Raw genomic sequence first — 16,370 nt, 5'->3', positions numbered from 1 at the left:
GAGAATACCATTAAAACACACACACACACACACCACGAGCATAGCTCCCTTCCCGTATAATACAACTAGGTAAATACACACACACACGGCTAAGCGAATGTATTCTAGCCTCGCATGGCACAGCCCGGGGTTCGAATCCTGTAGGAAGAGATTAGTCGTTTCTGCTATTCATCTTTCCATCTACATGAAAATGGTGGGCATTAACGAGATCTTTTTTTCTTATTATTTTAATACAAGTGGAGAATGGCTGTGTATGGATGATACTGTGATGCATGAAAGGGAGTGGGTGGGGGAGAGGGGGGTTCGCCGATTTAATGAAGCGGCTTTGCTGTAGATGTGCTATGCCTTGCTGCATCGCTTCTGACCCAGGGCGATGGGAGAGATGCAGAGATAACCTAACATCCAGGAGGAGCCAAGATGAGAGGGAGGGAGGGAGGGAGGGGTGGTGAATGGGAGTGGAATGGGTGGGAGTGGATTTATGCCTCTTGACTTTGGCTACCTCCCTTGTAAGGGGGAAAAAGCCCTTGCTATATGTATGCATTATTAGAGCTGTTTTCCAGACTATTGGAGTTGGTGAGAATGGAAGTGGAAAGGGAGTGGAAAGGGAGTCATTCATTCATGGACAACACTCCACTTGTGGTGGAGTCCGAAGGGGGATTAAGACAACTAGTAGTGGAGCTTGGGAGAGTTATGTGAGAGGAGAAAGCTGAAAGTAAATGTTGTCAAAAGTAAGTTGATGGTAAGTACAAAGAGGGGTGGCAGGGAGTTGGAGGGAAGTTAAGAATTTAAGTCCAAAGTTTCATCCCAGAGAGATCTATGGCAGGACAAAAAATAAAAGTGAATAAATGAAAAATAAATAAATCTACATTTCAACATGTTGCTTCCATGTCATGCTCAGTCCATAATCATCTCATGTCCACATAGACCTAGATATGTTATCAAGAGCATCCAGTGTTTGCCATTTGCACAGGCTATCCAAGTATACAGAGCAAGGGACCTCACTCTACACTGCCCATCTCTCAGTCTATCAATCTATACACCTAGGGCTTTTTCCCCCTTATAAGGGAGGTAGCCAAATCAAGGCACACACCCACTCCCATCCACCACTCATTTCCCTCAACCTTAGCTCCTCATGGATGACATGTTATCCCTGTATCCCACCCACTGCCCTGGGTCAGAAGCAATGCAGCAAGACACAGTACATCCATAGTGAGGCCGCCACTTCACTTACATAGCAACCCCCCCTCTGTCCCCTCAAGTGGAAAATAGAGAAAATAGAGAAATTCCTTTGGACTGTGTCAAAATATTATTCACACACAACCAATCCCCCCCCCTCCTTCCTTCCTTTCCTTGCTTGACACGGAAAAGAGAAGACAGGGAGGAAATCCCTTCATGCATCTATACATTCTCCACTCACCACTATCCCCTGCCTTCTCCCTTCCTTGTTCAACAGACATTCACCTCTTGATCACATCCCCTTTCACTCCATCTATCCATCTCATCCTTGGTTGCCCCCTCAAATTCACTCCATCCATCTCTGCCTTCCACACCTCTTTTGCTAATCTTTCTTTACTCGTTTTTTCCATGTATTTATACCCTATCTGCCATCCCCACTCTCCTCCTCACCTTGTTTTGCACTCTATCCAACCTTGTAATCGCCCTACCATACTTCTTGGACACTTCATCTCAAACACATTTAAACTTCTTTCTACCTCTCTCAAACTCCAAGTTTCCGCCCCATACAGTGTCATGAGTACAATCACCTCGTCATCAGGGCCCTCACATGAGGTGTGGGAGTGGGATAGGGGGTAGCATATGACTGGGGGAATCACTTTTAGGGGGGGTAGCAATTCTAGCCTGGACTTGGCGCCCACAAGGCTGACAAAATAATGATAAAAAAGATGTCAAAGAAGCCCTGAATATTGTAGTGTAATCAATTTTTTTTTTTTTTTTTTTTAGAATTGACAAAATATGAAATATTTTCCCTTATCCTTTCTGCATTTGGGACATTAAACACAAGTTTTAAAATCCGTTTAATTATTTTGCAGGCCAATAGCTAAAATAGGTAGTATCGGGTGGTGGAGGTGGAAGTGGTGATGGGGTATGGCATCACTGACAACTTTTCCCTGGGGTGGCACTTAGGCATGTAAGGGTTCTGCCCTTCTTATAATCTTCTTTTTGCATCCATTCCCAGATGCCCGTTTCTCATGACACTTTTTAACCGCCCCCCCCCCCCACAACAATTACTTGCGTCTCTCAGTCTACAGTTTACCTTATCAATATATTCTCATTTTATACAGATACTAAATATCTACTTGGAGTGATTTATGGACCAATCCAGTGTCTGTGGCCCCTGGGGGGAGGGGGTAGTTGATTATATTTCTTTTGGGTCTCCTGCAAGAAATTTTAGGCAACGGACTGATTGACTGAGGTAAGTGTCTACCATAGCTAAATGTCTCTTGGATTTTCTCCTTCAACACTACCACCACCTCAACATAACACAGGTTCCTCAAAAACATCAACTCAACGTAAAGGAATTCATCCACGTTTTCAGTGGAATATAACAAGACCGTGAAAGTCTAAAAGTGTATTTTGATCATTTACAACAAAGACTTAAAAATACAAGAAGACGTGAAAATATATTATCTATACAAGTATGTTAAAAATCATATCCCCCACAAATAGCCCCCTGAGAGCTCCTCACATATTTATGTCAATAGCACACACTGTGAACTTACTTAGAACCATAAACCTTATAACTTTTCTGTCAACTCAGGTACAGCTTTGAACAAATCAGCAACAAGGCCAAGATCAGCAACCTGTGGAAGAACACAAGAACACTTTGTAAGAACTAGTTGACTTTACAAATACAAGTTTACATCTAAAAACAATTTCACATACATACATATGCCATGGGCTTTTTCCCCCTTACAAGGGAGGTAGCCAATGTCAAAAGACATAATTCCACTCCCACCCATTTCATCCCCACCCGTTCCACTCCCATTCACCACCCCTCCCTATTTCTTTGGTTCCTCCTGGATGACAGATCATCCCTGCATCTCACCCACTGCCAGTGCATCTATTCTTTGGACAATATCACACTACAATCATGGAGTGGTTATATGTGTAGTAGCCTGACTAAATGGGCGTGAGCCATCCGTTGTGTGGTTTGTGTTGGTATGTCTCACAGGTACAAGAGTAATCCTGAAGATACAAGACAACTTCTGTCACCAATTCAAGGGCAAGAGACCACCACTGCTTACCTGGAAGATGGGTGCCTCTGGATCCTTGTTGATGGCCACAATGGTCTTTGAGTCCTTCATACCGGCCAGATGTTGAATGGCACCACTGATACCAATGGCGATGTACAATTCGGGTGCCACAATCTTCCCAGTCTGTCCCACCTGCATTAGAGAACAGAAAAATTATGTTAGAAAGCTATCCAAGCTATAAATATTTTATCCTTGGGTTTGAAGTAGAGAGAATGTGCTGTGAATATGCTATGTCTTGCTGTATTGCTTCTGACCCAGGACAGTGAGCAAGATGCAGGGATGACCCATCATCCAGGAGCCAAGAAAAGATGGAGGGAGGGGTGGTGAATGGGAGTGGAGTACGTGGGGATGAAATGGGTGAGAGTGGATTTATGGCTTTCATTTTGGCTACCCTTAGAAAAAACCCTTGGTATATATGTATGTACATGTGTATATATACATATGTGTGTGTGTGTGTGTGTGTATATGTGTATGTGTGTGTATGTGTGTGTATGTGTATGTGTGTGTGTGTGTGTATGTAAAATCCACTCCCACCAACTCCATCCCCACATACTCCACTCCCATTCATCCCCTGCCCTCCCTCTTATCTTGGCTCCTCCCAGATGACAGGTCATCATCCCTGCATTTCTCCCACTGCCCTGGGTCAGAAACAATGTACCAAGACACAGCACATCCACAGCAAGACCACTTTATTTCCCTCATGCAGAAAAAGAGAAGACATGGAGAAATCCCTTCAGGCTGCTTCAAAATATCATTCACATTTACTCCCTCACCCCCCATCCCACACCCACTCCCTTCTATGCATTACAGCATCATCCAAACACAACCATTCTCCACTCACCCTCATCTTCTGTCTTCTCCTTTCCTTCCTCAACAGAAATTACCCCTTTCCCAACATCCCTTTTACTCCATCCATCCATCCACCTCATCCTTGGTTGTCCCCTCATGTTCACTCCTTCCACCTCTGCCTTCCACACCTCTTTTACTAATCTTTCTTCACTCATTCTTTCCATGTGTCCAAACCATTCCAATACTCTTTCATCAACCTTCATAGTCTCCTTTTAGCATCCATTTTCAAATCTCTATTTCTCATTACTTTTTAATCCCCCAAGGCATTTACTTGCTTCTTTCAATCTACATTCTACCTCCACTCCTCCCTTTCCCACCACATTTGCACCCAGGTATCTAAAGCTATCCACTTCCTCTAGTCTCTTTCCCTTAATACTCACTTCCAAGGGGGAAAAAGACTTGGTATATATATGTATACATACATGATAATTGATGATTCAGTCTAAAGTCACAAAACTCCTCCCTATCAGGATGCTAGGATGGTGCCCTTTACAGAGGAAGTTCCATATACTAAAAAGGTCATATCCCCTTATAAGGAAGGTGACTGTCATCCACCCACCCCCACACCCTTTAGTTGTCTTTTCTTTCTTGGCTCCTTGTGGATATAGGGTCATCCATGTCCCAATCCACCGCTCAGGTTAGAAGCAATATAATAAGACAAAGTAAATCTGCAAGGCCCATGAACCAAAACAGATTTACCCCACTGTTTCATTACATCCATGAGAAGCTAAGATGAGAGGGAAACCAGGGTAGAGGGTGGGAATGGAATGGATGAAAGCAGAATGAGTGGGAGTCCCTTTGATTTGGCTACCTCCCTTATAAGGGGGAAGAAGCCCTTGGTATATAAATATATAGCTTCATTACATGGCAATTTTCCCCCAACATCCACTTACGAAATTACAAAGCAAACAACAGACTCATTGACGAGTGATGTCGGGACACCCCATACAGTCTCGTGTACAAACCTGCATATCATTTGGAACAAATCCAGCATCAACAGCTGCTCTGGATGCACCTACAGCTGCATTCATCTTGTCAGCCAGTGCGTAAAGAAGCTGGAAATTGTCTCCTGACTTCATGCCTCTACCTCCACTGACAACAGTCTGCAATAGAGAATTTTTTTTACATAAGATATACTGTATAGTTTACATAAGATACATAAGGTTATATATGATATCAAAATGACATGAGATTACATATCTTTTACATAAGATAATAAACAATATGAGCAAAAGATTAATAAAACCATAGCTTATAATATACAAAACACAAGTCAGCCCCAGAACCAAACAAAATAACCCAGTGATAGCCAGATTAGAATTTGTGAAGTTAAACAAAGTAATTAATTCCTTTTACAATGGGAATGGTAAACTCAGTGAATACCTTTTTGCCCTATGAAGAGAGGAGAGGAGAAGGAGGAGAAAATGAAGGCAAAGAGGGGGAGTAGGCAAGGGGGGTAACTTAGTCCCCTACTTCTGCCAACATATGGAACAAGCAGGAGGAGGAGGTAGAAGAAAAAAAAAAAAAAAGGAGAACGAGTAGAAGATGGATGAGAAGGAATAGAAGTAGAAGGACATGAAGAAGAAGTAGAAGAAGGAGAATAGGAGGAAGAGGAGGAAGAAAAGAAGGAAAAGGAGAATGAAAAGGATGAGAAAAAGGAAGAGGAGGAGAAGAAGGAAAAGAGGAGAAAAAGGAAAAGGAGAAGAAGAAAGGAAGGGAGGGGATAACCTAGTCCCCTACTTCTGCTGACACACGGTATATATTGTCACCTTGGCAGCTGTGAGTTCGGGCCGGTCAGACTTGGACAGCTCTTGCTTGATGAAATCAGACATCTCTGTGGGCAGTTCAGGGAGAGCTGTTGCCTCTGTGGTTGCACTCCCACCCTCCAGCAGTGCAGCCTCGAAACTGGTGCCTCGAACTGTGATCACCTGGTAAATAAAAAGATACAGTTTAAGCAAATACATACAGAGCCAAGATAAAATTGAGATATAGAAAGTGAAAGTGACAAAATTCAACTATTATTTTCATTTTCCTGTTTGAGAGGGAGATGTCTGTTGAGGAAGGAAGGGAAAGGACAGATGATAGGGGTGAGTGGAGAATGGTTGTGTATGGATGAGGCTGTGATTCAAGGAAGGGAGTGGATGGGGAATGGGGGTTTAGAGAGTGTGTATGAATGATATTTTGATGCAGTCCGAAGGGATTTCTCCCGGTTTTCTGTTTTTCTGCATGAGGGGACAGAAAGGGGTGAGGGGTCACTGATTAAATGAAGTGGCCTTGATGTGGATACAAAGTCTTGCTGTATTGCTTCTGACCCAGTGCGGTGGGCAAGATGCCGAGATGACCCATCATCCAGGGGGAGCCAAGAAGGGTGGGAGGGGTGGGAAATGGGATTGGAGTATATGGGGACAAAATGGGTGGGAATGGATTTATGCCTTTGACTTTGGCTATCTCCTTTGTAAGGGGGAAAAAAGCATTTGGTATATGTATGTATGCAGGTATGTATGCCTAATATTGCATTGATTGTTATGCTTATGCTATTTATCTATATACTAAAAGCTTTGTCACCTTTTTAAGGGAGTTAGCCAAGTCAAAGACATGTACTTACTCCTGCATATTCCACCTCCCTCCACCACTTTCCCCCCCCTCCCCCTCTCATCTTAGCTCCTCATGGATGATGGGTCATCCCTGTATCCCGCCCACAGCCCTGGGTCAGAGGCAATGTAGCAAGACAAAGTGCATCCACAGCAAGTCATCCACTTAATCAGTGACCACTCTCTCCATCCCCTCATGCAGGAAAAGAGAAGAATGGGAGAAATCCCCTTGGGCTGCATCAAAATGCCATTCACACAAAAGCATCCCCTGTCCCCTGCCCCTCACTTCCTTACCTTACAGTATCATCTATACACGGCCACTCTCCACTCATCTCTATCTCCTGCATTCTCCCTTCCTTGCTCAACAGACATTCCTCTCTTGCTCCCCCATCCATCCATTTAATCTGATTGCACCCTCAAATTCACTCTTTCTACCTCTGCCTTCCACAGCTTTTTAACCACTTCAGTACGGGACTTAAATCTCGCGGGCAGCAGCCAATGCCAGCCGTATGACGTAACGAAATAATATTCGCATCATAAAATATAGTCGCCGCTTATATCGATCGTTCTCTCTTTAACCCGCGAATTTTGAAAACCACAGAGAATGGGATTCAGGGCGCATTTGGGAGAATGTAAAAACACGGGCGACTACAATAAATATAATCAAGACGCCGATATGGCAGCGTCGCGAATCCACTTGCTCCTCATGACGCCTACGTGTGCGGCACCGTATGGAAGGGGTTAACTAATCTTTCTTAACTCATTCTTTCCATGTGTCCAAACCATCCTAATACTCTTTCATCAGCCTTATGTCATCTCCTTTTCCACTCCCACTCTCCTCCTCAACTCCCCATTTCTCATTCTGTCCAACTTAGTAACCCCTACCATACTTCTCAGACACTTCATCTCAAATACATTCAAACTTTTCCTCTTTGCTTCTCTTAAATTCCAAGTCTCTGCCCCGTACAAAGCCATTGGCACAACCACCCCTTCATACAATCCTTTTTGCATCCATTCCCTAATACCTATTTCTCATGACATTTTTAATACCCCAAGGCATTTAGTTACTTCTCTCAATCTACAATTTACCTCCACTCCTCCCTTTCCTGCCACAAGCAACCCCAAATACCTTGAGCTATCCACTTCCTCCAGCCTTTCTCCTTTTAGACCTACTTCCAACTCGCTGCCATCCTCTACCCTTGTACATCTCATCACCTTGCTTTTATTTATCTTGAACTTCCTCCTATCGCAACCTTCCCAAACTCCATTACTAACTCCCTTTATCCCTCCTCTGATCCTGCCACAACCACAATGTTGTCAGCAAACAACAACTGGCTCACCTCACACTTTTCTTTATTTTCTTTAACCATCTCCAGTCCCCTCTCCATTACCCTTGCAGTCCCACCTTTACCTCAAACCATGCACTCTCTCCATTTTTATATTATTAGAACGGGATATAAATATGATGGGGAGAGTTAAATACATAAATTCATGACATTCTAATCTTACAACTGTAAACTATAGAACCAAGAAGTTCTCTACATAGAAAATTAGAGTTCAGCAAAACATCAACAAACACACCTTAATGGGGTCTTTACTCTTCAGTGTCAGCAGTGCATTGCCGGCATAAATGGTTCGGACAAAAGTGTCAGCAGACTTCACCTCGATGATGTCACTGATGGGTGCCACATCTAGCTTAGCAGCAACGCGTGGCAGAAGTGACTTACCAAAGGCAGTTGCACCAGCTGAAAGAAAAAAATATATAAATAGAATAGAATAAATCAAATTAATAAATTAAAATATACATACATATACCAAGGGCTTTTTTCCCCTTACAAGAGAGGTAGCCAAAGTCAAAAGGCAAAATTCCACTTCCACCCATTTCATCCCCACCCATTCCACTTCCTTCCACCACCACTCTCTCCCTCTCATCTTAGCTCCTTATGGATGATGGGTCATCCCTGCATCTCACTTGTCACCCTGAGTGAGGAGCAATGCAGCAAGACACATACACAACTAAATATGATGATATGGTTTAATGTCACAAACTCCCCCCTATTGGTAGACTAGAATAGTGCCCTTTACAGAGGACTTTGTAGCATAGAATTTAATGAACCATGCCCTTAGTTCAATTTCACCAGTGGCAGGGCTCAAACTGCCATTCCCTCGACCTTCGCCGCAAGTAACGATGCCCTAACAAAGTAATGTGCATCTACTCTCAAACTTTCTCTTCACATACATACATATACCAAAGGCTTTTCCCCTTTACCAGGTAGGTAGCCAAAAAAACAAAGGCATAGAAACCACTCCCACCCTTTCCATCTCCACATACTCCACTCCTATCCACCCTTTCCCTAAATGTTTCTCTTCACAGTGAGACAAATTTACCACATTTATGGAGTTCTTCCTGGTTAATGACAGATGATTTTCTTTTCTGAAGAAATCTAAAGCATTAAAACAGTGTTCTTGTTTCTTGGCTATAAAATTGAAGATTATCCTTGAACCTATGACTCCAATACTTCTATGATCACAATATATATGTGTATATACCAAAAGGTCCCTTTCCTACCTTGCAAGGAGGGTGGTTGATGGATAAACTAGCTCAGGTCTCAAAGACAAGGGTCATTGTGGCTGCATGATGTGCACACATGAACACATGCATGCATACACACAAAGGTTAACTTACAGACAATGTGTGTGAAGTTAAACTGTTTCTGTGTCGCCAAAACAATTGGCGTAAGGCGTTCGGGCAAAAATCCATTTAAGGCCTCTGATTCTGCAACGAGAATCTTGCTGATGCCTGCTGCCTTGGACAGCTCACCCACAACCTGCGGAGAAGATCTATTTAGTCCCTATATTCTCGCCTCATTTCAGCCTATGGACGACCAGCCCAATCAAAAATATATTGTGGATCACTCCATTTATGTGTACGGATAAATTAAGCATGCACAAATCTAAAAATATATGCACCAATTACCAGTTTATTACCAAATATAGGACATCAGGCACCCAAACAGTGGGCAAGAGACAGGGATGACCATCCACGTGGAGCTAAGATGAGAGAGAAACAAGGGTGGTGGATGGGTGGAAGTGGATGTGTGCCATGGACTCCCCTTATAAGGTGGAAAAAGCCCTTGGTATATAGAGAGAATGTTGGGAATGACAAGGAGGTGAGGGATGGAGGGAGGGAAGGAGTGGCATTGCTGGTACATACATACATATACCAATGGATTTTTCCCCCTTACAAGGGAGGTAGCCAAAAAGAAAAAGGCATAGTAACCATTCCCACCCATTCCATCCCAAATACACTCCACTCCACCCTCCCTCTTATCTTGGCACCTCCTGGATGACGGGTCATCCCTGCATCTTGTCCACTACCCTGGGTCAGAGGCAGTGTCACAAGACACAGCACATCCACAGCAAGGCCACTTCATTAAATCGGCAACCCCCACCTCTCCGTCCCCTCAGGCAGAAAAGGAGAAGATGGGAGAAATCCCTTTGGGCTGTGTCAAATTTTTCTCACACATACTACCTCACCCCTCATCTCCCCACCCATCCCACCTCATGCATCACATCATCATCCATATACAACCATTCTCCATTCACCCCTGTCTTCTGTCCTCTCCCATCCTTCCTCAACAGACATTCCCCTCTTCCCCAGAGTCCCTTTTACCCCATCCATCCATCTCATCCTAGGTTACCCCCTCATGTTCACTCCCTCCACATCTGCCTTCCATACCTCTTTTACTAGTCTTTCTTCACTCATTCTTTCCATGTGTCCAAACCATCCCAATACTCTTTCATCAACCCTATCTCCCAACTCCCTTACCACCCCTGTTCTCCTCCTCACCTCATTTCTCACTTTATCCAGCCTAGTAACTCCTATCATACTTCTCAGACACATCATCTCAAACACATTCAAACTCCTTCTCTCTTCCTCTCGTACGAGTATGTTCCATGTTTCTGCCCCATACAGTGCTGTTGGCACAATCACTCCTTCATACAATTTCCTCTTAGCATCCATTCCCAAATGTCTATTCCTCATTACACTTTTCAATGCACCAAGTGATGAAATATGCAACATGTGGTAGAATGGAAGGAAGTATCTAAGGATAATGTGGAATAGATGGAACTGGGATGAAAGATAATGGTTTTTGTGAGTGCATACAGTCCTTATAGTGAGAAAAGTGAAGATAAGAGGGAGGCTTGTTTTGAATTGCTAGGAATGAGGAATGAGGAAATATAGGAGAGAGGAACATAAATGTAGTGTTGCTAGGGGATTTCATTGCTTGAGATGGGCCAATAGATGGAGTACTTGGGAAGTACCGAGTGTCCAATAAGAGCTATAATGGAGACATGTTAGAGAAGTGTTTAGATAAGGAGATGACAGCAACATAGTATTTATGAGACAAGTATATGTGGGTCATGGAGCTGGAGATTAGTCTGTATGATACAAGGTTTTATGATGATTTGGTTTAAATATAGATATCATGTGGATTCTTTTCCAATTAGCTGGAATTCTATTGTGCACCCAGGAGTGGTTGAAGATATCAGTTATGCCTTTTATTGCATTAGGACTGAGGTGTTTTTCAGTGGGTGTTTGACACCTTATCTGAGCATATTGGATTTTTTCATCTTCTTTATTGCATCTTCTACATCTTTATTATGTGCAGAGGTGGTTTTATCAGAGGCATGCTCATTTCATGTTCACTTAATTGTGGGTTCAAATCCTGCATTCCTCTTTTTGATTCCCAGCAGTGACTGTTACCTGCTCCAAGCAGTCCATATGCATGGCAAAGGTGATCGGTTTAGCCATAGCTATGTGCCTGGCAGAAGATCCTCACCACCTACATTCTTATCAGTGGAGAGTTAGCATCCATGTCTGTTGTGATTTCTCATATTTCTTTTTCTAGTTTCCAATTTTCTGGAGAAGTGGATTTGGAACTTTTTTTTTGAAGAATTGTTTCTTGATGATGTTGCATTGCTGTTTTGGTGATGGTTGTTTTCCTCGAGTTGCTCCAACTGTTTCTTGAGTGGGAGGTGGTTTTAATTTTAATTACATTCAAAGAAGCCTTGAGAAAGAGGGGAATGTCTGCTGAGGAAGGACAGGAGAAGACAGAAGACCGGAGTGAATGGAGAATGGTTGTGTATGGATGATGCTGTGATACATGAAAGGGAGTAGGTGGGGATGGGGAATGAGGGAGTATGTGTGAAAAATGAATTGATGCACCATGAAAGGATTTCTCCCCATATTCTCAATTTCTGCACGAGAGGCCAGAGGCAGGGAGGGTCGCTGATTTAATGAAGTGGCCTTGCTGTGGATGTGCTGTGTCTTGTGACATTGCTTCTGACCCAGGGCAGTGGGCAAGATGCAGGGATAACCAGTCATCCAGGAGGACCCAAGATATGAGGGAGGGATAGGGTGGATGGAAGTGGAGTATGTGGGGATGGAATGGGTGGGAGTGGATTTTATGCCTTTGTTTTTAAGCTACCTCCCTTGTAAGGGGGAAAAGCCTTTAATACATGTATGTATATACATACAAAGAAAGAAAGAAAGAACATAATTGCAGTAGCCTTAGAGGGACCAGTTTTAAGTGCAGTTGGTCAGACCCTGGACTGGTATCTGTATTGTAGCTGTGCGGGGCTGTTTCTTTGTCCATCTATATACCAAGGGATTTTCCCCTTACAAGGGAGGTTGCCATGTTTATTACCAAATGAAAGTAGTGGAATGAGAGTAGCAGTGACAAGTTGTCCACTCTCCTTGTGTTTAAAAGTGGAGGAAATACATATGAAAATTATCCTGGGCCCAGTTCAATGAATGCCAGCTTCATAACCAACAGGAAGACAACTCTCTCTGATGTCTGTTTCACAGAATTGCCACCTACAGGTACCTGTTGTCTGTTTCCCTGCGGTTTGTTGTCACAACTTACTGGGTAACTGGTGCATATGAACTCTGAACCCTGAAAACAATGTAAAACAACTAATTTTCACATATTCATAACATCAGCCTATATCAACACTGATCAACTCGACTGACCCCAGCACAGTCTTTTCCTGCAACAAGACATGACACTTCTCCACCGAGTTGCTTGGCTGCTGTCAGAGCGTTGAGCGTGATTGGATTGAGGGTGACATTGTCATGCTCTGCCACCACCAGTGTGCTCTGCAGGCGGCATCCAGCTGCCTGAAAAAGACAGATATAAAATAAAAATAGAATAAATACTCCCATAACAGGGGAATAAGACTGCTACCATTAAGTCCCATGTATGATATAAAAAATTGGGATCAATCTTTTCTATTTTTCTCTCATGTGGAGTGAAAGCATACTCTAATATGGCCATGCCCCCTTGTGGGGAATGATCACTGGTATATATACATACATACACACACACACACACATATGTATACATATATATACTAGAAAAAATATATATAATAATATCAAATACTCAGGTAGTGCATCTAGAAGCATTTCAAGTGAAAGAAGTCCAAACCTTTAACTCAACAATAGGAAGTTACACCTTTGCCTTGTGCTGTGTTGCTTGCATCTCAGTTTGCATTTAGGTTTACTGCCTGCCTGTCTTCGTGCATGCTCAACCTAACCTCACCCAATACTAAAGCTAGTCTATCCCATATGCCAGGGGCTATGCCCCTACACCCACTCAATCTAGTTAATATTTTCCTTTCATAAATTCAAGTACCTCTTTCTTCTTCATTTCTCCTAAGAGATCTACTTCTCAAGAAACTTCTTTATATGGGGGACGACACCTTTTCATGTACTGATTGACAATATTTTTGACAAAATATGTTGCATCTGATGCACAGGGCAGAATGGAAGTACTGGAATAGGAGAGTAGGTCACATCTACTAGAACAACATAAAATACTATGCAAAAATATGTGACCTTAATCAAGTAGTTTCATTAAAGTCTTCATAATCATTTCCAGTAGATGAATTTCTTGCATGTGGACGCTTATCTTAGTTCTGTTATTGTACCTTAGCTGATGGGTGCACCTGTAGAGCCTTCAAACTGGAGGCACTACAGAGGACCTTCACAAGCAAAATAGAAGACTCAACTACTGGGAGAGACTGAAAGTACTTAAGCTCTACTCTCTCCAGAGATGACATGAATGGTACACCATCAAGTATGTGTGTAAATCACTGGAAAAATGGTGGCAAATATCGGCCTACATGTCAACAATCACCTGCAACGGGGCTGACTATGCTATGGCCATTAAGCTGAAGACCATAGTCCACCAGTTTCACTTACACAGGGGCATGCCTCTTCAAGTCTGCCCCCACTAAAGATAAGAACATTGACTGGGATTACACCAGAGAGCTTTAACCACTTCGGTATGACGACGCCTATGTACGTGTCATGAGGCGTGAGTGGGTACACAAGGATGCTGGCATCGGCGTCTTGATTACATATTTTTTGTAATTATACACAAGTTACTACTGGATTCTGTGAACTGGTTTGATCTCGTTTTCTGTGTTTATTATTACTAAGAGTAAGAGAGAACGAGTAATACAACAATGACTTTCTATTTTATAATGCAAGTTGTGTGATGCATCGTATATATGGCAGCCGATGCATGCTTCACATGATAATTTGACTCGTACTGAAGTGGTTAAAAGGCAACTGGACAAGTGGTTGCAAATGGTGCCTGACCAGGCCCCTACTTCAGGATACACCAGCCCCACATGACCAATAAACTCCAATCACTACGGCAGAACCTAGGAGATGTGGAGCTGCCTGGAGACAGCGGACGTCCATGCCAGCTGTGTACTTAAATGGATGAAATTCTACAAAGTAAACAAAGTAATCAGCATACATCCTACAATTGCTACAGTAACAATTCCAGTAACGTGCATGCACAGATATTCAATATGAAACGGTGCCAGTTTAGTATGTGACCTACCTATTTGACGCACCTAGGAACGCGCCAAGCTTTGCAGTATATATAGTTTGTAATCTTTAAGTAATAACAGTTCTCCGTCTGTGATTCCTTTGTCATCACTGTTTAACAGAGGTACGTTTTTCAAATTTTACCACTATGTTGATTCAGCTACTGGCGTTCATACTCAAAAAATTGAAAGATCGTGGTTGGAAAGTAAAATAGACATTCTGAAGAAAAAGCGTGGAGTCCCTTTTCATCATTTCCAAGGGCATCTTGATGAATACTGCTGGCGGTATTCAAAGGGACCTGATGGCGACTTATTTTTATGCATTTTGCAGGTATCCGAGAAATTTTTGTACGACTTGTTAATAAATTGCATTTTAATTATTAAATGAAAACATTTTCAAAGTATTGTTGTTTGTTTCAAAATTTTCCTGAGGTAGGACACATTCAAATAGGGTAGGCCACATACTAAACCAGTTTCAAAGAGGTAGGCCACATACTAAACCGGCACCGCTAATGTTGTCCAATAGCTCCTAACCTAACCATTCATGGCAAAGTGGATCTTTCAAATACAATAGAGAAAATACTGAAAAATGCTTTTATTTGTTACTGAAGCAGAAGTCAGAACCCTATTAAGTTTAAGGTGCAGACCCCAAATATAATTATTCATCAAAAGACAATAAATATGTATTTAATCAGTATCAGGTTCTTCATTGCTCTATTGGGCAAACATATAAATTTTCTGTGATCTATGACTGGGTAATTATATTTTCATTAGAACCCAACAATTACAATCATCAATGACAATGCTAGTTGCTACACAAAAAAAAAATAATTCCCGAATCAAGCCCAATATATTAATATGAATGATGACAGCCAGTGTTTTTTCCGCACTAACTTCATACCCTACGACCAACGGAATGAGATGGTATGGTCCATAAACGAGCTGAGGCACAAAATTATAAAAAATATTAATATGTTATATACGAGCCAATCACCCAGGCCAGTGCCCAGTTCCAGGGGCTGCCCAAATTATCGTAAATATACTACAAAATTCACCGATTTACAGAAAAATATTAATGTTATGTTTTACGTCTATTGCATTTAAAAACTCACCTGCCATAGCCGTGGGGCATTCCTGGTGAGAGAAAGCATTTCTTTTGCTTTCTTCCGGATTATTGTTCTCTACCAGCTGATTAGACGGTACCTTCAGTAAAGAAGGGACTGTACATTGAATGTGCACGGCTAGAACTGTTGTATAAAGTTAAATAATCAATTCACAAAGTTATTAGTATGCATAGTTCTTTATCTGATTTAATATAGATATATGATTTAATCTAACTTCTTACTTTCTATGCAATATTTAATATCATAACTATAAATTCGCGTATATATTATGTAAAACTATTTTTGAAGTTATCGTACATAGGCAGCACATACGCGCATATTTTGTAAGCGCAGATTTCATAACATTGAATGCTTTATGTAAATGTAAAGTGATAGAATATTATAAACAAAAAGGGACTTTTGTAAACATCTATAATGCCTAGTCAAATCACATATAACTTATTTTCCTTATTTCAGTTGTTCTTCTCCAATTAAGGTGATTAGTCGACGTAGGAAAGGATCATTCTCATCCCTTCCACTCCCATCATTTGTCTATTCTACGTCTTTCTACTAAGATATGATCATATATGCATACATATAGAAAATCCTTTTAAGGGAGTGGCCAAATGAAAGTATCCACCCAACTT

The 16,370-nt window shown here is 42.0% G+C and overlaps 1 protein-coding gene across 1 annotated transcript; it reads right to left on the bottom strand.

Annotated features, from left to right (window-relative positions):
• Positions 1 to 2,572: 2,572 nt before the first annotated feature.
• wal (electron transfer flavoprotein subunit alpha wal) lies at positions 2,573 to 15,891 on the bottom strand. The gene is made up of 8 exons (XM_076208017.1): positions 15,733 to 15,891; positions 12,750 to 12,896; positions 9,399 to 9,540; positions 8,294 to 8,457; positions 5,891 to 6,049; positions 5,087 to 5,224; positions 3,264 to 3,404; positions 2,573 to 2,819 (listed from the first exon to the last, which is right to left on the bottom strand). Exons 1-8 carry the CDS (start codon positions 15,769 to 15,771, stop codon positions 2,754 to 2,756), a joined length of 996 nt encoding a protein of 331 aa, XP_076064132.1. The 5' UTR covers positions 15,772 to 15,891; the 3' UTR covers positions 2,573 to 2,753.
• Between the last annotated feature and the right edge of the window lie 479 nt (positions 15,892 to 16,370).

This window comes from Oratosquilla oratoria, chromosome 24, assembly GCF_046742065.1.
Source record: "Oratosquilla oratoria isolate Oo_2021 chromosome 24, ASM4674206v1, whole genome shotgun sequence".
In the NCBI taxonomy this organism is placed as follows: Eukaryota; Metazoa; Arthropoda; class Malacostraca; order Stomatopoda; family Squillidae; genus Oratosquilla; species Oratosquilla oratoria.
This window is presented reverse-complemented; position numbering and strand designations above follow the sequence as displayed.

Bases quoted from the DNA above. Each gene is read 5' to 3' on its own strand.
- wal (XM_076208017.1), bottom strand. From the start codon at position 15,771: ATGCTTTCTCTCACCAGGAATGCCCCACGGCTATGGCAG. The intron at 12,897-15,732 runs GTGAGTTTTTAA...TGTCTTTTTCAG, and splicing joins ATGCCCCACGGCTATGGCAG to GCAGCTGGATGCCGCCTGCA. The intron at 3,405-5,086 runs GTTTGTACACGA...TCTCTAATGCAG, and splicing joins TTGTTCCAAATGATATGCAG to GTGGGACAGACTGGGAAGAT.